The sequence below is a fragment of the Nanorana parkeri genome, unplaced genomic scaffold (genome assembly GCF_000935625.1).
Source record: "Nanorana parkeri isolate BGI_ZX_2015 unplaced genomic scaffold, ASM93562v1 scaffold153, whole genome shotgun sequence".
In the NCBI taxonomy this organism is placed as follows: Eukaryota; Metazoa; Chordata; class Amphibia; order Anura; family Dicroglossidae; genus Nanorana; species Nanorana parkeri.
In genome coordinates this window covers 951,695-975,095 of record NW_017306421.1, presented here as the reverse complement: position 1 = coordinate 975,095, position 23,401 = coordinate 951,695, and the positions used below count along the sequence as shown (strand labels likewise).

Here is a 23,401-nt window from a genome sequence, read left to right as displayed (position 1 = left end):
TGGACAATTGATGTGGTTTTAAAAAGGCAAAAGGGTCGGGGGTATTGGTTTTTGGTGGTGGCAGTGGTATTTCATTAAAAAAATAAAGGGTCAGGCTGCAATTGTCACTTCCTTCACAAGTACCATTTTCAGAAGGAGTTCAGCAATGGCAGTCTTCATGTTTCTCTCAGTACAGGTTTGCTTTAACATACTTTCAGTATTCACATTATAAAGCTATGTTGTTATCAGGCCATGCATTCTTGTTGGGCACGAGTCTGTATGTATCATTTAACTAATTTGATAATGCAGTCTGTACATGTACAAGTGGCTTTCACAATCCTAATGCAGTAGTTTTTACTTTTCAGAGTGTTCAGTGATAAGCATATTGGAAATCAAAGAGCTTCTTTTTGGTTTCCACTGGCATTCCTTTAAAAATGAAATCTGTTATTAAAATGAACTTGTTGTTATATCCACCACTGTTTAAACAAATAACATAAAGGTAAGGTGTAGTCATAGTCTCAACTTGGACAGAAGTGGAGGTACTTGGGCTGATTTACTAAAGGAGTGGATAATTTCCACTCAATAAATTGTATGAATAATCACTACATTTATCCAATCATGGGAAAAGTAAATTCCTGTTTACCAGTTTGCTTTTCACATGAATGAATAACTCCCCTGGTCCATTCCCAGAACACCCTTCATTCTGTAAATGAAGGCTTTTTGTGAATGGACAAGGCAGGAGGAGTGTGTGGGTGAACGACTCAATCCATTGCTGTATGAGTGCAGCCATTCTCATAGCCATCGCCTGGAGAGGAGTGCTGTGACTGGCATCCAGCATGAATAAAAGCAAGATTTCTACAGTAAACAGCAGCCATCTGGCTGGATACACATCATAATGGGATTTACCACTATTCCAAAAGATAAAACATTTCTGGAGTTCTGCTTTAATCACACCAAGGGGTCTTTTCCAAAAAAAAAAAATGTTACACAATATTCAACCAACATTCCCACATTTGCTAATTGAAATATGTGTGAATCCTGGGTAAAACAAAATGTGAGAAGCTTGTGTAAAAACATATCCACAAACATTAAAGACTTCTTTTGTGAACCTAGTAACCTAAATTTGTCACAAAAATGTATTTTCTGAAAAAATGATTGAGAAATAAAAATGTTTTACCAGTTTTAGACTGACATTAATTGAATTTATTTGCAATGCTCTGTAAAAGAAGTCATCATGAAAGTCCTAAACATTTTGAGGGTTATATACAGCAGGGTAAAGAGTTTGGAGAAGGCATGAGAAGTGAACAATCTAGGACAACATAGCTGAACTGTAAAGTGAACTGAATTGGAGAACGTTTCCAAATTAGCTATTTTGGCCTAGATTGTTCACTTCCTCAAACTCTTCCCCCTTTTGTGAATAACCGTGTTTGTTACTTTTGTATGTGGAAGTAAAACTGCTTTGAATTTTTTTAGTTTTGGCCTAATTTGCAAGTATGGACAGCACCGTAGGTTAAACGTGTGGCCTTCTCCAGCGTGTCGGATCGACCTTCGCACTGTCCCCCACTGTCACCATTCAAAATTCCTGATGATGTTACCCCCTCCATGGCATCCTGCCAATTCACAGCGTCTTACAGATGCTGTGAATGGGTTGAGTGTGTTCACTGTACAGCGCATGCAAGTGTACAGACAAAAATTTTTTAAACGCTCTTCTTCTTCTTCTCGAGAGAGAAAAATCCTGCCTCCCAGCGTTCTTCTACTTTCTCACTTCACTCCGCTTTAAAAGGATGTGGGTGAAAAAATACGAAACTTGCTGGTCTCACCTGTCATGTTTGATATGTGCTACAGTGTGGTATGTTACACGACCTGTACTTGTTACCTGACAATTCATTTGTATACATTAATGGAGCTCGTGTTGTGTCTAAAGCTGGTGATATGTTATTAGATTTCAAGTCTGACCATTTCCTTTATCCATGCTAAACAGCAAGGGTAGATGAATCTCCTGCTGCCGTTGATTCAGTCATTGAATTTTGACAAGCCAGCATGGACACACACTGTAAGAGTTTCAGCTGATTTCTATGAATCAGCCAAAATGCTAACAGTGTATTGTCGGCCTTAATACTTTTGTTGTACTCTTTTGGTTTGTAACCTATTCAAACTTTCAATAAAAATCAGAAAATCTAAAAAAAAAAAAATGATTAGCAGGAAGTTGCTAAAGGTCTGACAGCCAACAATCAGATGCAAACTTGAACAGAAAGCTTGACAATATGAATCAGCAAAAACGTTTTTTTCCATGTGCAGCTGCATTCTAAATTATCAGTATAATAAAATTAACTTCATACATCCCACCTGATCGCTCCTAGCCTCTTACCTGACATTGCTCAACTGACAAGCTCTTTGGAAATGCTCACGAAGATGCCCAAAGTCTCGTCCACTAAAAGCAGCATCTTTGAAGTACCCCAGTTCCTTAAAAAAATTACTGGCTGCTTCTTGACTGTTCGGGTCCCCCGCAGAACTGGCATTGCTAGGAATGTGGGGCACAGTTATGGTAAGGCCACCCACTGTCAACTTTAGAAGCATCTCTGATTTTAGAGGCTCCAGAGGAGACTGGGAAGACTGTTTTCCTGTCAAAATAAAAGGTAAAATAGTTCACAAAAGTAGACATGTCCATTATATTGTTTTTAAGCAACTCTGTCAAGAAAAAAAAATGGCATCAGATATAAAGTGCTGCTACTACTAAGCGCAAGGCCGTTCTGAGAAACAAAGCTCTGACATGTCCTAGTAGTGTAAAAGTTTGCATGCTCCGTTGCACCTAACAACCATGTAAGCAGCAGCATACTTATTTCATTTTTGTATCCATCTTTTAAGACTTTACAATATAAAGTGGAACCTAGGCTTTCAAACTTACAATAGTTATCAAAATAAGCTGAAATATGTGTTAGTTTCGAATTATATATTTATGCAGGAAATCCCATACCACCCAAATATATATTCATTTGTGTAGTAGTTGTAAGGTTGGGATTGCTTCTTACATCTCCCCAGTAATAAAATATGAATCACAATTCCCAGTTTTTCCTATATGATGGGAAAAAGGGCCAAATTATTGTGTCTGGCCCCTCTAAAAAATCCTCCATTATTGTAATTGTAGATAATGTATAGTATTTCAAATGTTGTAAAATACAGTATGAACATAAAAAGAGATTAGCTGGATGTATATAAGCTTTTCAATAATCCCATACTACCTTGGTACAGGTTTACTTTTATGAAGGTGGTAGAGTAAGCATATATTGGTTTAATATATGAAAGGCAAATAGGCTGTTCATTTTGCAAAGGGATTTTCCCTTAGTTCAATGAATGTGGTGAAAATTCACTTTTCAAAGAATACCCAATTACATGCAAGGAAAAAAAAATATATACATTTTTGCTTCCACTTGTTTGGATAAAGAAAGTCAGCAGAGCTTCACCTCATTCATTAAGCTAAGGGACAATTGACTTGCAAAGTGAACAGTCTATTTGGCTTTAGTAAATCAGTCCCACTCTTTTCTCCCTCTAGTGGCTAATCTACAATATTTATTTAAATGAAATATGCACTCAGGAAATGAAAGGGTATACAAAAACCCAAACAATGAACTTATTTTATTTGCTCCATTTAAATAAAACATAAATAATACATAAATATGGGTTATTTCAAAGTTACATTTGTATACTATTTAAATGAAGCAATAAGAGGAATTAATTGTTAGGCTTTATATACCCTTAACATTTGTCACTGCATGTTTTATTCATACCCTTGAAAGCACTTTGTTAGAACCGTTTGATAAGTGCAAAGGCATACCCGCTGTTTCTGCCAGAAATCTAGTGAGCTTCCTGTGCTCGCTGACTTTTATGTTAGCAGGCTTATCAGTCATGTCCACGACTCTTTGTGGACAGCAGAACATCTCACCCTATGTTATGGAGATAAGGAAAGTGGGAGGTGTTCAGTAGCCCTGAAACACTGCCTGTCCTAGGGTGACAACACTACTCCTCCAAGAATACAGTACGGTAAGTGAACCGTGCTACCTTAGGACAGGAAGGTTGTTACTGGCAGGACCACCAGGTGTAAATAAAGGGAAAAAAGCTTGAAAAAGGAAAAACACAGCCACCCCCATCGAAGGACTAGTAAGCTGCAATATATCACATTTTTTATCTTGGGTATAGATACAGTTTCCCTCTGTAAAATATTGAAGCTAGAGACAGTTAGGCAACTAGCATTTTCAGATAGTTTGAACAAGAGGATAGTCTGAACTCCTAACTTGAATTCTTGTACAGCTTAACCACTTTGATGACCAGGGTGTTTACACCCCCTTCCTGGCCAGGCCATTTTTCAGTATTCAGCGCTGTGGTACTTTGGCTGACGCTTATTCCGTCATGCAACGCTGTACTGAAATGAATTTTATACCATTTTTTGGGGGGACACAGAGCTTTCTTTTGGTGGTATTTAATCCCCACTGGGTTTTTATTTTTTACTATATAACAAAAAAGTACTGAATATTTTTTTCAAAAAATGGTTTTCCCTTTATTATTTTACCCAGTTTTTTGCTAAAATATTAAAGTCGGGGTCACGTCGGGTAAATAGACACCAAACATGTCAAGCCTTAAAATTGCGCGCGCGCAAAATCGCTAAAAGACACTATAGCCAAAATTAGTCAGAGGCGACGCTTCAAAAGATTTTACCACTCATCAGTTTAGTGTTATCAGGGATTGATGGCCCTAAAATTATTGCTCTCATTGCGACATTTGCGGCGATATGCAACATGTGCGGCATAATTGGAGCAATCGTCGTTTTAGCTTGTGGGCGCATCTAACGCATTTTTGCGCATCTATGTGGGGGTGGGGGACTTTAAAAGATTTTCGTGGGTTTTTTTGTTTTGTGTTTTTTTTTACACTTAACTTTATTGTTATCACATAGGGTGCTAAGAAGTGCCCTATGTGATAACAAATTACAGTGACAGGTCCCCTTTATGGAGACATCAGAGGTCTCTAAGACCCCTGTCACCTAGGGACCCCCAGAGAAGCTGATGAAGCACAGATCTGCTTAATCAGCGTCTCTCCGGTTTCAGTACCGGAGAGTGACAGAGGAATGCGGAAGTGACGTAATATACATCACTTCCTGCATTCAGAGACCGGGAGGAGAGCGGAGGGAGATCGGGTCCTGATCTCCCTCTGTTCTCAGTGCACAGAGAGACAACGCCTGGACCAGATGGACGCCCGGGATCGCGGGGACCAGAGGTAAGGAGGGGGGGGGCGCACCCTCACTTGTATCATAAAAGTGATCGGGCGTCTTTACAGACCCCGGACCGCTTGTATGTAAACGGCCATCGCTGGCCGTTTAAAATCGAGGCGGTTTCCCACTTGTGCGCAGCAGGGGGCGCGTGTGAGCGGGCACCCACCCGCATCAAGGAGACTCCTGTCTGGCCGTCTTCCAGCGATCGGCGGACGGGAGGTGGTTAAAGCTTTGAACGTTATAAAAAAAAAAAAAGTACAGGACCTGTTAAATTAAAGATGGTTCTACTAACTGTGTGTGCTTCATGGTAGCTGCACAAAATGTTAATTAAAACAATATTTATTTATTTTTTAAACACTAAAATCAGTATTTGCACACACAAATGCAACTTCATAACTTCTTACTAAATCTAAAAGATAAAACTGTATTGAGTTCACAAATAACAACTATTTAAAAATCTTAAATCTTGCCTTTATGCAAAACTGTGAATAAGCAACTTAAGCTAAAAACCTCAGCGTAGTCTTGACACCTAAGTGTTGTGGTAATGCACCATCACCAATTTGATGAGTGGCAGTGCCATTCTTTTTGGTGCGTGGCGGTGCCATGCATTTTGAATGGCACCCGAACGTACCTTGCCAGCGCTCCTTAATGCGTTTGCTTTTCAGCACATAATGCACAGATGGGAAATATCTGTATTGTGGTGCTCTGGGTTGGGCAAAAAAGGTTCATGTTTGTTTGTAAGTTGTAGTGCACTTGCACCCAATTTAAAATTAATGCGCTGCAAAACACAGTGTACGTTGATGAATGACACACACATTAAGAGACACTGTCACTTTGCCCATACAACTGCTAGAGTAACATGGTTTTTATGGCCTTGCAGGAGAGGGCAGTGACACTAACTTGACTACTGAGGCCCCAACGAATAAAAAGGTGGTGGATATTTCACCCTTCAACTGCCTATAAAAAAAGAAAATATCAGTTTTTGGGTGCAGATTGTCACCATCCATGCTATGCTTCCGTGTTTGATGGTATAGCATAGAGACTGTGTATTTTATGTTCCTCCTCTCAGCATAAGCCTATGGTCAGACCTCAGCCAACCTTTAGCCATAGAGGAAAGGTAAAGAAAACGTACATATGTACAATGCAAAGCTTGTGCGTGCATGTGTGTGTGTGTGTGTGTGTGTGTGTGTGTGTGTGTGTGTGTGTAGCATAACCTAGCAACTGGTACAGAGTTACATTGACAGATTTTTGCTCTTCTCTGCTCAAGCTGAGAGATAATAGGTACTGGGGGATAACTGGTAGCACTGATATCCACATGACTGCCAGTATTACCATCAGAGCACTAGCATATGAGAACACACACTGTATATTGAATGCACAGTATAGTGAGCTGGGTATGGTGTAATAAAAGATATACAGTACATATTCCATAAAATGACTGATCCCCTAATGTTGCTACAGCTTTCTAGACAGGGGGGAAAAAAGACACAATGGTAAAGAAAACTTGAAGCAATTTAGAACTTACCCTGGACCCTGTGAAGGTTTTGAAGTGTGAAAGCTCTATCTGTCCCTGAAAAATGGTATGAAATTCATTTCAGTACAGCGTTGCATGATGGAATAAACATCAGTCAAAGTACCGCAGCGCTGAATACTGAAAAATGGCCTGGCCAGGAAGTGGGTGAAACACCATGGCCTTTAAGTGGTCAAAACAAGAATGCTCAAAGTAAATCGCATTTCCCACCAGGCTCAGCTCACGGTCTTATGCATTTCACCCCACATCAAGGTTTAACCATAGAGGCCAATGAAAAGGGTTTTACACAGGTAAATATTTACTGAAAAACACTAAATAAAAAAATCAGTCTTTCAAGCTGCTTTTTTTTAATCAATATTGTTCTACATCTGGCCACACACTTAACAATCTGATGTACAATCTCCTCTAGAATTACAAACAACCATGTAAAGTAAGAGTCAACCTAATCAATCCATTTGGTTTTAAATGCAATTCCTCACATTAACTGCTTAAAAAAACTAAAGCAGATTGTATATTAAGAAAAGAAAGCATGTGGCCAACATACTGTAGGGAGAATGTATAACTCTAAACTCCATATTTCTTTAGACCACTTTCTTATGGCTGTGGGTGGGAAGAAACCACCAGCTGTTAACATAAAAGTTATCAGATGGTGGAACACTAAATGAAATAAATGATATAGTAGGATCGCATACATAATTATTAATTCATAACTGGTACTATCCTCACCCCAGGAGTAAAGGCTGGACTTTGAAAAGAATGACCACTGTGATCACTATAGACGGAGGAATCAAGGTCCACATCTGACAATTCCGTTGTAGACCGGATAGAAGTAACACTATTTGTCAATGCAGCCATTGAAAAAAACATATCTGCAAAGAGGAAACATACATAATCAAAATTCATCTTTTTACTACCAGCTGACCTGTCCTAAATGTTCATATTATCTCAAATAGCAATATGTGAGCTGCCACTGCTGACTTGTCTTTAAATGGTGTAGGCTGGCTCCACGGCTGTCAAGGTAACCCTGGCTTTACCCAGTAAACAATGTACTGGAACAAGAATGCAGCCAGTGAAGAGTGAAAAGTCTGAACTCTGAATACTTCTTCCAGATTAGTAACCCACTATATAATGAAGTCAGGGTAGGAATGACAGTGCTGGAGCCTGTGCCTTTCTGAAAAACAAATCAGCAGTGGTAGCTCCCACAATGCAGTCTCCGCAGGCATACTTTATAAAAAAAAACAGTGCAAGAACCCATAGACGCTGGATTTTAGTTTACTGTTGTTAGAAACCAGTGAAAAATTACTTGTTACTAAGTATGACTGCACTTTGCACTACCTTGTTAATCCAGTGGGGAGGTTATCACCATACTACCGTAATACACGGGAATTTTTTTTACACCTCTAGCAAATATTACCCTATGTTGAAGTGTCTTGTCTTTTATATCATTGCTCTATGGCAAGCATTCCTAAAATATCAGGCACAAAGGGCCTGATTTACTATGGGCTGGTTCACAGCACAAAGGCTGTGTTCCAGAGCATTCAGCCTCTGGAACGCAAGCTGGCAAGCACTATTTTTGCAAATCACACAGAACCGGAACACAGGCACTAATATGCCTGCGTTCCAGGTCCGGGCGATTGCACTGCGGGCCGGGGGCGTGGCTGAGGTGCCATTGACTTAAATTCACCGCCACGTCCCCTCCCGCCATCATTCTCATGATTCCTGGACATGTTTCCGAAAACAGTTTGCACATACCAATTTATCAGCCAGCGGGACTCCACCGCATACCCAACAGGAGTTCTTCTTGGTGTGTGTGTGGGAAGGCTCAGGCCGAACGCTCTGGAATGCAGCCTTTGTGATGTGAACTGGCCCTAAAGGTGTAGTGCATGTTAACTTTGTAAAGTAAATTTTCACTTAACTACCGTATATAAGGTGATAAGGCGAAGCTAAGTGAAATTCACTTTGCAAAGAATACCCAATCATGTGCATGGAAAATGTAAAAAAAAATTGATTTTGCTCACACATGATAGGATTATTGAGGTCAGCACAACTTCACCTCATTCATTAGGCTAAATGAAAATTCATTTTGCAAACAGAACATGTTCTACTACTTTAATAAACCAACCTCTAATTTCAATCCCTATCCATGTAACAGTACCTATGGGCTGCGGTGATGGTAAGGCAACAAAACGTCAGCCACAAAGGTTCAGAGTATGAAATGGAAGTGGAATACTTCGGTAACATCAGTGCCTCTGAGCACCCTTCCCTTCACAGGTTGACCAACAGAACATTACCACCAAGTCATTGAAACCCAGCTAGTGTGATTGAGGGATTTTATAAAGAAACCTCACCTCCATTCTCTAATGTCTGGAAGGGCACAAGCTCAGGGTCTGGAATGAAGAAAGATCCAGGCCCTGACTGCAGCTGCTGGTTCAAGTCTTGCTCAATCAGCTTTAAATCCTCCATGTCCAAAGGACGACTTTTCAGCAGCTTTTCCCTAATACTGCTTGATTCTGTAAAGCACAACAAAAATGCATTCAAACGATGTGTACACAAAAACAGTTACATGCTGATATTGCTTCTTACAGTGATCATCTTCCAAGCTCACCTGAAAGACTCAAGGCATCCAATAATTGCTGCAAGTTAGCTATCTGGCTTGGATTCAGGAACAAATGCAGAGACCCAAGTTTCCCATCAATATCGAGCTGCAAACAAAAATATTCACTGCAATTAATATTTTAAAGAAAAACTAGACTGATTTTGGGTCAATTTTATGTATTTTAAGATCATACATTTTAAACTGTTATTTTATATTGTTTTGAATATATGCATAATCCTTGTGTTACACATAAACATGTAATACAAGACAAAGGATTCCCAAATCACTAGGAACTAGTAAAAGAGACATCACAAGAAAGGAAGCTTGCTTTGCAACTTTCTTTGTCAGGCAAGCTGAGCCATGTGATAAGACACGAGCCACTGCTTTGACAAACCATAACTAGCTGAAAGTTGAAAAAGCTGCATATGTAAAAAGGAGATGAGGGCTACATCTGCTGGCTGGATAGAAGACGTTAAGATTAAAGTACAACTAATGGCTCCTATACGACAGCCTAAACAAGTACCAAATCCAGTTACAAATGGGAGGACACGGTTCTACTTTATTCATGCAATATTTCATACTTACCTAACACTATACAAAATATATCATGTCCCATTTGTATACTAGCTTCCCACAGCCTCATTTTATATTTTAAGTCTGCTTAAAATATAAAAGCAGCTATTCATCTTCTTAAGCAGAGAGGTATACGAGTTCTATATTGCTAATCTCCATCAAAATCAGAAAAAAAGACCAAAAAACAGAATATTATTTATGTAGATTTTAAAAGATTAGCAAATACTAAATTATATTTTTTTTAAATAATTATATCACTTGTTATTTTTGGAAATTGTTTAGACAGGTATACATTTAGAGAGTACAGCCAAGAAATGGCTATTCTTTAGGGATTGCCTGATAAAAATGACACATATCAGGAGATGCCTGAGAAGTATTTGTGGTTAAAAAAGATGCATTAATTATAATAAAGTTTGAAAACAGTGACCCCAGTTTTGCTGCTGCATGTACTTAAAAGTCTTTTATATTCCACACAAAGCAATGTTGACATGGGCTCTAATTTGTTAAGGATTACTGAATAAATGTTGACTTGTTGCTGCTACGGGTTACAACACTTATCTGATTTCCTTGTGTATTAAACAAAGGGCAGTGTGCATCAAAATATTAAATTACATACTAAGTTAATCTGAAAGTGTGTGTGTGTGTGTTAAGAAACATAGATAGATCACAAGTACACATATGCACATAATTATGCTTTCACTTCTAAAGTGTGACAAAAACAGTCTTTTATACTTTATTATTACAGGCTTCAACATGTTTAAAGACTTGGTAAATCACCTTTGGTCCAGGAAACATATCGTTCTGCTTTAATTTGATGATAAGTTCTGTGCAGCCAGAGCAGCTGCCTATTTGGAGAGTGGGAGAGCTGGGCGGTGTAGGTTGTGTAGGTCCACTGGGGGCCCCTTCAGGATGCAATGGATCTTGCACTGTGTGCTTTGTAGATGGAGGCGGGTCCTAGAAGGAAAAAAAGAGTGAGGAAGCTAATAGAGTTCTCTTTTATCAGGCAATCTTTCTGATAAGTATACATATAATATGCACTAACATATAACAAAACAGCTATTTGATTATATTTTCAAAATTAATCTCACACACATACATATATATATATATTGTATACCATAAATAATTATTATTATGATATTCTCAAATAACGCAAAGCTCTCTAACTGTAAAATTAGCTACTGCATAGGGGAACCCTGGATTGCAATGGTAAATAAATAATAAAGTTAATGCCGTGCCTCATGTATCAAATGGAAGTGCCTCTGTGGTGTCAAAAAGAACAGAGCATCTTTTATTTTATAGCATAGACTTGATAAGGGAAGCAGACATTTTCCTTTTGGATACTTTGCCCATATGAGCAAATCATCTAAAGCTAAACTACAGGCAGAAAGAAATAATAAAACCGATCAGAAGTGGTATTATGCCCTGTTCATGGTGCTGATGCCACTTGACAGGTTACTTTTTTTTATCTTTACCAATTCAAATTGAAAAAAAAAAAAAAATATGTTAAAAGGAAAAACAACTTCAGTTAACCCACAGCATATGATCTACAACCAGTGGTTGCACCATAAGTGGTGTCCCCAACCCATTAGTATAAAGTGAGCTGGGTGACACCCAATACAGCACAACTGTCTCCCCATGCTTCCCCCATAAGTCTAGAAAGTCAGACATTTTGCGCCCGCAGTGCTGTACTCCAAAACATTTAGGATTTCCTGTGTCCCTCAATGGAGGAGAAAGAAAACATTATGACAGCTGTTTGAATGTACTTGACACTTACAGGAATAGCTACAGTATCATAATGGGGTTTAATATGGCCATTCTAGAATTATATAAAGCTTGGTAAGGTTTACATAAAAATTATTTCTAAAGTGTCAGTCTCATTTATTTCTGTGGATATTATGCCGCAATATCACCCTACAGATACCTCAGAGACAGGTGCAGGTGAGCGTTCTCTGTTTATGAACTCTTCATAGTGAAGGGACACACCACTGAGCTGTAGAATCTTCTGGATGAATGCTGGAGGCTGATGGACATCCACAGGGAAACTAGGGCCCGAATCTCTAACTGCCTCATCACAATAATCTAGCCTGAGAGAAACAAGGTACAAGTTACATGCAGAGAATAGGACTGTAGGACTGTAGAACTGCAGTACGTTCACTTCACTGATAAAATACATGAAGGAGTAACACAAGCACCAAATAATACTAAAGGAAAAGCACTGAAAGGGTATACTAAAGCAGAGATACTACCACCAAGTGTATACAAATAACGGCATGTTTGCGCTCAGGGGGAGAGTTACCCTGGTTGCTATATATAGTATGGAACCTGATTGCTACCGGCTTGGCTCCCGCTCTAACGGCTGCGATCACTCCACTGCTGCACTATGGATAGGCGGATTGATCTTATTCCGACAGGAGGAAGAGACGGCTCTGGTCCGGTTGCTGGCAGGCCACGGACCGGTAATAATCCGCGACCCGGGAGTTGGGTACCCCTGTTAAAGCAGACATGTCCCTCCTGGAAATGAGTAGCTCCCTGTGCTAGAGTGACCAACCATTTTGCCTTTCAGCCAACTAGTCTCAACTGTATTGTATGCCTCAATCTGCTCCTGATGAAGTGGACTTCTCCGAGAAACGCGTTGAGCTGAATCCCATCTGAATATCCAGTGTATAACAAGCCACAGACTGGTATAACGTATAACAGTTCTCAGGAAATATTAAATATTGAGTGACAAAATAAATATTGACCACCGGCAGGTTGGAATATTATATTGAGGCCAAGTGGTTGAAGAGAGACAGTTTTTAATATGTTGTTGTTTTTAATGATTGTTGTAATAATTCTGTAATAAAATTTGATCTGATTCCATTTAACAGTCTCAACTGGGTGCCTTAAAAGTCTGTTATTTGTATGCACTTGTTGGTAGTATTGATTATTGGATGTGGCACCATTAATAGGTATTCCACCCTAGTCTTTACTAAAGCAGAGATACTAAGCCAGGTAGGAAAGTAAATACAGCCGCTATGATCAAGATAAAATACACCACCCAAAAAAACTGACCTTTTGATGTGTATTTCAAGAGCTGTTCCTGTGTCAGAGTCTACTGGCATATTCTCAATCCTGATAATAGTATCTAAAAAGGTCACCTTAATCCTCCGCAGCACTAAAAAAGATTGAAGACATGAGGGAACACAGGAGGGGAGGACAAAGTGATGTATTAATCTATCCCTCTCATTCAAAAGAGAGCCACCAAAAAGATAATGCACTATATGTACAGACATAAGGCACAATATACATGCACAGCAAGTCTACAGAACAATACATAAAGGTTTTACCTGTCTCTATGGTTTGTGCAAACATCTCCAGTCCTTCAATAGGCTGCGATGGTTCAGATGGCTCCTCTGCTTGTTCTTTCAGACACTCCTGGGCCAGCTGCATGCTGGTGGTCATACATGAGGACCAGCTGTGAGACTCTGGTCCACCAGAAGCTAGATAATAGAAAATATCACAAAGTACTATAAGAAAATGATGCATGTACTCGACCAAAATTATGTCAGTATACCCAAATGGGAACATCAAATGTTTTATTCTATATTCTTGGTTTTATCATCCGACAGATTAAAAGAACACAGAAAGAACTTTATTAAGCTGGTGATTTTGCAATGGTACTACTTTTAGCAATCGTCTCTTTTAAGTTTTCCTCTGGCTGATTAGAACTTTGTAATATGTGACAGTTAATGTAATTTACTAAAAGGCTTCCAAAAACGAATGCTAGCAAGCTATCACACTGTAGGCTCAATTCTAAAAGCTTGGGTGGTGATGGCTGGGGGAAAGTCATAACAAGAGAAGATTTTGGACAGGGGCAGAGCAGATTATAGTTATAGCTGAGGAGGAGGGAGGGGATCATATAGTGTGCAGATGCACTATTGTTTTGGGTAAAGGGTGCACCTATGTTTTTTTGCAGAGCATTCTGGCCTTTTCAAAGTGAAATTATAGTACAAAAAAGTGTTGTTTTTAAAGATGAACTCCGGGCAAAACTTTTATCAACTGTTGCAGTGGGGCTACCCCCACACTGAATGGGTCAACTGCTTCTTTTGGTCTAGGTGCTAAAATAAAAAACCCGAACCTCGGAGATGGCTGGCTGTCACAGTGCTCCCTCCAGCCTGTCTCCTTCTACCCTGCAGCGATGATATTTCTCTTGGCGTCATTACATCCAATGCACACTGTGATGACTCGAGGATCCTTGGACCGCTGCAGCGGAGGGGAAGCGAGGCTCCAGTGACTGGTCTAAGAGTAAGCCGACTCTGAGCATCAGGTGAATATAACTTTTATATTTCAGCACATAGACGAAAACGAGCCGTTAACCCTTGCAGTGCGGGAGTAGCCCCACTGCAAGGGTCAATAAACATTTTGCCCAGCGTTCTTCTTTAAGGCACCAACATTTCAGAAACATTTGAAATTCCATAAATCATAACATTTTATTCATTTTATCATATAAAAGCGTACACATCAACATTACAACAAGCAGGGAATCACCAGCACTCAATAATGAAAGCAAAATATGTCCCTTTAATGGACAAAAGCGTCATAGAATGCAAAAAAAGATCTTTTTTTTGCATTCTATGACGCTTCTGTCCATTAAAGGGACATATTTTGCTTTCATTATTGAGCGCTGGTGATTCCCTGCTTGTTCTATGTCTGGACGGCGCCATCCGTGAACCAATATCACTGCGAGCACCATCTTCTCTTGTCTGGCCGGGACTGCTGTGAGGAGTGCGGAGGGCTCCCCCAACGACCTACACATCAACATTACCACATTAACACTTTAAAAACATTCAAGTTTGAGGGTGAATACTACCTCCATTGACCACCTAAACGTCTACATCACACTTTTTATAATCATTACATTTGCTACAAATAACATCAGCCAAGATGTCTTCAACATAGTAATTCATGTTCATGGAGATTAATTTTGTTCATAGTGGAACAATTTAATCAACCGAACAGCCGACTCTATGCTGATTGGCTGGGAAGCGGGCTTTCCAGCCAATCAGTATCAAGCCGGCTTACCGGCTAATCAGGAAGCTGGGAGGCGGGTCATTACTCGCCGCCAGGCTTCCTGATAGGCCGGGAAGCCAGCTCGATGCTGATTGGATGGGAAGCAGGTTTCCCGACAAAGCACAATCAAGCCGGCCAAACAACGTGGAACTGGCTTCTAGGGCAATCAGATTGCCCGGGAAGCCATATCCATGCCAACGGAAGCACTGGTATCGGTACTCAGTATCGACAAATACCGAAAGCAAAGTATCAGTACTCATACTCGATGCCGAAAAAACAGTATCAGTGCATCCCTAATAATATTGGTATTGAATCCCCCACCCAAATTACTCCACTATGCATCCAGCGCGCTGGGGACAAGAGGCAGAAAGACGCATAATGGAGTGATTTGGGGAATGGGATATGAAATATTAAATGGTTCTAAAGTGTTGATGCCTTAAAACCCCCCACTTTTTTCTAATCTCTAATTCGGGGTGCATCACAAAAGTGTTGTCCCAACTCAACCCACATGTTTGTTATTGTATCATTTCAAAGGAAAAGCCTGGCACTGGCTCCCAACATTATGAAACGGTCTAACTTAAAATTCCAAACAGTGCCCCAAGTGAAGAGCAGAGGGTGTACTTTTTTGGACTCATTTGTGTGAGCGTCTACTATTAAAGTTTGTTAACAGCCTAGTGAAGAAAGGGTAAAACATCTTACAGCCTCACAAGCTGGCTTTGGCCATTATATAGGAGCCTACACTATTCCAGGTAACAGTCATCTTGAAAACATTCTATGATTAAGTGTCTGAATGTTAAACAACTTATTAGTAAGGTGTGGGAGGCTGAAACTGGTGAGCAAGCTTTGACACTGGCAGGGAGTGCCAGAGCTTTGCCCATCAGAATTGCTGGCGTTAAAACATTACAGTGGGGGCTTGGAAACGGGTTCAGGTATTTACTCAAACATCAAGGTGTCTGCACTTTACACCTGACAGCAGAGTTTCCTTTAATTTTTTGCAGTGAAAGATCATTCAGAGAAGAAACCAAAATGTAGGCACTGATGGCTCTTACCAGCTCGGTATTTTGGACGACAAGTAACCTGCAGTTGAGATACTTCCAAAGTACAGTTTTCGGTGACAAGGGCCGACCATGGGATTGTAACGGAGATACTGCCGATGAATCCATCAATAATCTCCAGTGGGGCCCCTGCTGAGTCCAGGAGTTCATTCACAGACTGAGGACATAGAAAAAAATAGAGACAAACTTGAATAATGAGAACCAGAGAAGGAGCAGTAATGATTAATAGTGTATGACAGACAGCAGAAGAAGAAAGAGATCAGAGGCAAGAAAAGCTAAACAGCAAGGACCTGAAACACTCATACAACACAATCAGAAAAGGTCATATGTAGACAAAGGACTACAAACACTATACAGGTGGCCCACGGTTTACAAAATATGACCCTTTTCTGGGAGTGTTGTAAATTATTATTATTATTATTACATATTATTATATTATTATTATTACATAGTAAATTAAAACTAAATATATAATGTATGTCAATGGAACGTGAGGGAGTTAGGTTCCAGGCCTCTCTCAAATCAAGCAATGGTTCTAAATGGGATCTGGTTTAAACTGAAACCCAGTAAATAATGGAATTCAGTGGAAAGTGAGGAAGTTAGGTTCCAAGCCTCACTCAGACATAACATAATACAGGCACATTTTATTTAAAGCTCCTTGTGTGAGCGCATGCAGCAGCTTTAACTATAATGTACCTGCATTTTATTACTTATGTCAATTTGGAGAAAGGTCTGGAACATAACTCCCTCTCCTCCCATTAGTTTACATTATATACTGGGTTTCCATTTACAGCGGTTTCTATTTACAACCATTCCCTCAGGAACCCAACCCCAGCGTAAATTGAGTGCTACCTGTATTTGGACCTGTGATTGAAGTGCATATATTGTTAGTCATACATAAATAATATAATCCAAATGATAGGCGACAACCTCCTAGCTTTCCATCTACTCACTGGAGAAGAATGTGTGTAGTCCAGCAACCTATTGGCCACAGCCATGGCATTTAGAAATTCAGGACTGTCCATTATATGTCTGTGTCAAAACAATTCTATCAAACATATTCCGGTAGAGGAAACTCCCTCAACTCTACCATAGTGCATAGAACGCAGAATCTGCAGGTTCTATGCAGCTCTACAGTAATAAAAACGCAAACGTTTAGCAAGCTGGTCACTAAATAGAAAAGGTGACACGGTCTGTCATTGTTCAGATGATGCAAAAAAAATGTATTATGTAGACGGGTTATACATTCCAGTGGAACTCCAGACTTAGCTTTTTCACCTAATTTTCACGAGTGGGGAATGGTTAGAACCTCCGACAGGTTTTAATCCCTGTGTGTCTAAACTCCAATTGAGGGAAATGTACCTTCACTTACCATACATACTTATATACAGTTAACCCACTTCAAGGTTCACTCAAAACCTTTTTTAAGAAGGATACTGTGAGTGCAAACATGGCTTCGCATGAATTTAGAACTTCTGAAAAGACAACTGGGGCCAAACCTTTTATGGCCAAATATTTTGGGTTACAGGAGGACATTTACTAATGTCCTCCTGTGACCCAGAACTCAGCATATAGCAGACTAGTGCCTGCTATATGCTGACAGAGCAGAGCCGTGCTGCAGTCGGGAAAGATTCCAACAATATTGTCAGGATCCACCCCATTGTCTGACTGACAGCTGGCTCTGCTTCCCCTCTCTGCCCGTCCCTCCTCCAGTCAGCGCTGGAGAAACGGAGAATGGAGGGGGGAATCCATGCGGGGAACGATGACTGACAGTCTCTGCAGGAGAAGATCGTGAACAGAGCGGTCAGCGGTATCTGATCGCTCACTTCCCGATCAATAGACCCGACGTGTGACAGCTGCGGTGTCACACGGTGGCTTTAACTATCGGCATGAGTACATTTCACTCTCCCCATAGTTCTCGCCATAAGTGTATAGAATTTATGCAGGAATCAGCCAAAATATGAGCTGTGGGTGGCCTTGCTGGCACCACCCACTTCAACGTAAGTCGATTTTTCAATCCACTTTTGTTGAATGAGCCAGGTGGAAAATTGTCAGGCAAACAGTAACTGAAGCTGATAAGCTGCAGTCACTGTTTGGTTATACAGAGAGCCGGCTGTCAGATTACAATAGCCTGACAGGGCAGATTGATGAGAGAGACTGTAAAGTGTATAGGTGCCCATACACCTTACGATTATCGAACAAAACTTTTCGTCCGACGATCGAATAGTTGTACGATTTTCGTACGGCAGCCCCATCCTGCCCCGATGATCGCAAGATTAATTTAGCCGTAATTAACAAAAAGCACCTGGACGAAATGCGGTAATGGATTTGCCGTATTTTCGTTAGCGCAAGCGCAGTGTATATCGTACGACTTTTGACGGACGGAAACGACAGCAACCTTACAAAAATCGTACGATCGAGCAAAGTTTTCAAACATGCTTGACCGTCAAAAGTCGTACGATTGTACAGTAATGTCGGCCGGACACTGCAATGCACACATACGGTTATCGGACGAAAAGTCGATAGCATGCGAAAATCGTCCGATAATCGTAAGGTGTATGGGCACCTTAAGGCCAGCTTCAAAGACACAAGACAAGGTTAAAGGAAATATCTCCAAAGTGAAACTAAATCCCATTGTACACAGCTGACACACAAACAGGTGTCCTCACAGGGAGATTTTATATCTACTCCACTTTGCTGACAACTGTAAAATTTTAGATTCCAAATGGAGACACAGACAGCAATGCAAAGCTTACAATGGTTGGAATCCCTTCCAGCTCTACCCAAAGCCAGAAACTTGAATTACTTTAATAATATATAACTATGTGCAGCATCCAGGCACAAAGCTCTAGCTCCATTCAGCAATGTGTCACAATGTAGATAAAAGCTGTAAAATGTCGATTTTCTATTGCTTTGTCCTGAGCAGTGGCAGCATACAATTTATTAGTAAAACCAATTTCTGCAGTGTGCCAATCTGCTCCACCGCAGTGGAATCTTTGCTCTCAGATTTTATATATGAGCATACCAACAAGGAAAGCAAATAAGGAAACAACTATTTGAATAGTAATACAATAATGTAATTGTATATAAGTGTCACCCAATCTGAAGGAGTTTAAAGAAGTGTGAGCATTGTAAAAAAAAAAAAGGGAGATAAGTTCTCTTGTTTTTATTTTCAAGGCAGAGAACCAAAAATGTGAGTTTGTCCTGGGCCCAGCACCAAGTTTTAGGAAGGGAGGGGACAGGGAATGATATTGTGTACAGCATAGCTGACTACGTGTTTCGTTTTCTACGCAGTGCTATTTGTCTTTAGATTGCACTGATCAAGTGATGTATTGTGCTCAGGACAACAGTCAGTCTCCTTATCAGAACATGTAACGTCAGCACTTGCTAAATAAAAAAATAAAAAAGTGATTTTTTTTTGTAGGTGAAATTGGTGGTTAAAGTGACACTAAACTCAGGCGTTAAATCTTAAAAATACATTTGAGCGCCTTAAAAGAGAATTATGGGGTAAGTGTTTTTCCCCATAGTTCTCTTAAGGGTCACGGGAGGACATATACTAGCGTCCTCCCGTGACCCAAAGCTCAGTATATATCGCAAGCTACAGCCCGCGGTAAACTGAGACCGCCGCAGCCGGGACAGATCCCAACATTACTATCGAGATCCACCAGCTTTGTGAGTGACAGCTGGCTCTGCCAATCTAGAGACAGAGCCCGCTGCTGTATCTGCCCCCCCTCCCCCGTCCGTTCGTTTCTCCAGTCAGCACTGGATCGGCGCGGGGAGGGGGGGACTCCCTGCGGGGAGCCCTGACTGACAGTCACCACTCTCTGCAGGGAGATGATCAAGAAGTGAGCGAGCGACAGTATGTGTTCACTCACTTCCCGATCTATTGAGCCGACGTGTGACAGTTTCATTGTCACACGTCGGCTCAAACTATGAGGATGAGTGATTTTCACTCACCTCATAGTTCTCCTTTAACTATTAACAAAAATGTATCTTATTTGTGTATCACTCGGCTGTATATCCTCAAATCATCTCTGAATGGTGCTGACACTGTCCATCCTCCTGGAGGGTTCCCCATGGTCCCTGTGTGTGTTGTAACGTAGTCACCGCTGCAAGGTCGCTCCTGTGATGGACTACAATCTCAATACAAATTAGTAAACTAATTGTGAGATTGTAGTCCATCACAGGAGCGATCTTGGATCGGTGACTACTTTACAACGCACACAGGGCTCATGGGGAACAAAAGTAGTCACCCTCCAGAAGGAAGAACAGTGTCAGCACCAATTCAGAGATGATTTGAGGATCTACAGCCGAGTGATACACAAATAAGATTAATTGTGAATACTTAAGGTACTTGAATGCATTTTTAAGATTAACTCCCGAGTCTAGTGTCACTTTAAGCAGTTGGTTGTCTTGATAAGCAGATCATAAGCAATGGTGCCCTTTGGATAGTGTACACAAATCATTTTCCGAGTTTATAGGGGAAAACTGACGAGGGAATGCACAGCACATTCTGTCCTCTGAATAGTGGATTAAGAGTGACAGCTGAGGATTTCCTGGATCTCGGTCAAGACTTTCAGGAGTAAATGAAATATTTTACTCAGAAGTCACCAGGACACTGGGCACGTTACTATCCTGATGTCATAACAGACATTCACTTCCACAAATGAGAAGAGTTATGCAAGCCACAGTGATGTAGCAAGAGGAAAAAAAATAGAAACATTCATGGGAACGACCAAGTTTACAATGTAAAATCAGAAACTTCTGTAGACATGACAGATTGAGATTAATAAAATAAAGGTCTTGAATCTTTTTAGCACAGTTTTGACATTCTATTAACAATTAATATACCCTTTTAGAGATTATATGAAAGCTAAACAAAAAAAAACTGTCAAAAATTTGCTTTCACAAACAAATATAGAAGTGACAGCCATAAGTAACAGGCATATTCATAATGCAGCGTGATTCACTGCAGGTGAATCAAATACTGTAATTTAAGAGATAAATGCGCTTAAGAACAGAGTATACTTATTCTTTTGGCCCTTTTAAGCTGAGCTGAGTGATCCCTCCCTGCCCCTGCACAGATACATACTTACCTAGATCCAACGGGTAGATCTGTGGTTTGTTGACATCTTGCTGCAAAAGGCTCCCTCTCCTAGCAGAGTATGGGGTTCGTCTTCCTCCGCCTTTCGGCAAGGAGTCGGCCCCCCAAAGAACTAGTATGCAGATAAGATGTTCTGACTTTTTTTTTATTTCCTGCTCTGCTTGGTTGTTTCAGGGCAGAAACTCAGAGGGTAAGCAACCCAGCTGGGCAACTAGCATGCTCAGAAGGCAGTCATGACAGGTTTCCTTTAAAGAAACTAGACAGATTTCTCTTGTGCCCGTCTTTCTCGTCTGTCAAGAGGTCCAAATGGTCTCTTGACAGCTGTTTCAATGCTAGAATTGACAGGAGGTCCTCTCTTCTTTACTGGAATGTGCCTGGCTGCCTGTGTTATTCCCAACAGCTGTTTAGAGGAAAGACAGGCCATAGCAAAACTGAAGAACGAGAAGAGTATCATGGGGGCAGCTGTCTAGGAATTGACCTTTTATATAAGTGGCAAATGAAATCTGCAGACCAGTGTGCTGTTCTCTAACGTTCACTGAAAGTGCCTTCAAAACACAGTCATCAGAGGCGCCTACAGTATCTCTGTCTGGGCCGATGATTATGCTGAAAGTTCTAAATTATTTAAATACTCGAACGAAGCCGAAGGCTGAAATCTATTTTGTGCAATGACCACACTGTCAGTACAAGGGCTCATGCACATGGCCGCCTGTGGATATACAGCGTGAATTCCAATGTATTTCCCCCCGCCAGGGAAGCGCAGGTGCTGAGGACAGCCTCCCATAGGAGTCAATGGCTCAGTGGCTGTTTGGGGCTACAAGCCAGCCCTGCATAAACAACACATGCGTAAGGGCGCAGACAGTCTGCATTGGAGTTTGTGCGCCCATACTCATATGCATATTTACTAATGATAATGAGTAGTGTGGGGGCTTGGTGCAGACCCAGGTGTCGCCCTTTGTGATGTGTAGTTACGGGCCGGGGATGCCTCATGCGCATATGATTGGGCCAGGAGGGGGGGGGGGGGGGGTCACAGTTTTGCAAGGGCATACGCAAACTCAGACAAACTGTTTTTACACTAAGTCCCCTTTCATCACTAATGTTTAAGTCCCTCTGGGGAGGTGTCAGTTACAGTTCTGTGCGAGTGTGGGTAAACTAAGGTGAACTGGCTACACACCAGGACCCCCACATTAATAAATATGCACATGCGTATGGGTGCACAAACCCCAACACTGACTGCACCTGTATGCATGGTGTTGTTTACGTGGGTACAGCGCATACCCACGTCCACTCATTGACTTTTCCCGCCCTCCAGCTGTGATGAAACTGCAAATCCCATAATGCATCTGCCTTCGGGAGTCATGCCTGTGGCTGTGAGAATCTCACAATGCCTTATGGGATTTGTAGTTCCACAACAGCTGGAGTTTGGCCACCCCCTGCTGTGCGCACTACCTGTGGGTCCCTGGCAGGTGAAGAACACCGGAATATATGTAGTAAGGCCACAGGCGGCCAGGCGCCCTATCCGAGGATTAAAACATCATCTCCTGGAAAGAAATGTTCTATCGTATGGTAACAAAAGACAACAAGACAAAAACAATCACTGGACATGTAGATTTTACGGTTGGCACCTTCCTTTCTGTTTGCACTAACGAAGCACTAGAGGAAAATTACCCAGATATCTAGATGTATATCGGTGAGACGTCCGCTTCCATTGTAGAGGTCCAGGCTCAGTTGCTCCAGGCTCAGCCTCTCCTCCAGGTAGTGGCCCAGGTAATGCTGTAGAAGGTACCTGCAGGCCCGCGTCTTGATGGAGCTGGACCATGGAAAAAGCCAGCGAGACATGCTGGGAAGAGAGCTGGGGCAGGGGATAGGGTGGGAGAGATTGGGGAAGGGACAAGGGAGCCACTCTCACCTCATAACCTAGTGAGTGATGGGGGCTATCTGTCACCAACCCTGCCTGACACTGTGTCCCCAGGCTGTCAGGTATGAGAAGAATGTCAATCAGGTAAAGCTACACCTCTGATGATTTAGGCTATTATTGTAGACATAGCAGGAAGTGACATCCCTATTAGCTGCCACTACATCAGCGTGGACTGTTTATCACATGACCCCCCTACACACAGCTGTCACACACTGCCCTCCGTGTCGCCTTTTGTCTTGTGACTGAATTGCTGTCATGTAGCCACCAGCAGCCCCTTGTCGCTGGTCAGATCCCGGTGTGCCCCCTAATGGTGTCTATACGTCCTCTGGGATGGGA

At 41.3% G+C, this 23,401-nt stretch overlaps 1 protein-coding gene across 1 annotated transcript in view; it reads right to left on the bottom strand.

The window, feature by feature from the left end:
* ATG2A (autophagy related 2A) overlaps positions 1 to 23,092 on the bottom strand; it is a 100,438-nt gene extending 77,346 nt beyond the window's left edge. Inside the window, exons 1-10 of the mRNA XM_018554315.1 lie at positions 22,816 to 23,092; positions 16,041 to 16,203; positions 13,269 to 13,421; positions 12,994 to 13,096; positions 11,904 to 12,026; positions 10,717 to 10,831; positions 9,376 to 9,472; positions 9,119 to 9,280; positions 7,482 to 7,639; positions 2,348 to 2,583 (exon numbers count right to left, since the gene is read on the bottom strand). Of these exons, the coding sequence (XP_018409817.1) occupies positions 2,348 to 2,583; positions 7,482 to 7,639; positions 9,119 to 9,280; positions 9,376 to 9,472; positions 10,717 to 10,831; positions 11,904 to 12,026; positions 12,994 to 13,096; positions 13,269 to 13,421; positions 16,041 to 16,203; positions 22,816 to 22,986 (1,481 nt within the window). The 5' untranslated portion in view covers positions 22,987 to 23,092. The remainder of the gene's footprint in view (positions 1 to 2,347; positions 2,584 to 7,481; positions 7,640 to 9,118; positions 9,281 to 9,375; positions 9,473 to 10,716; positions 10,832 to 11,903; positions 12,027 to 12,993; positions 13,097 to 13,268; positions 13,422 to 16,040; positions 16,204 to 22,815) is intronic.
* Positions 23,093 to 23,401: the final 309 nt, after the last annotated feature.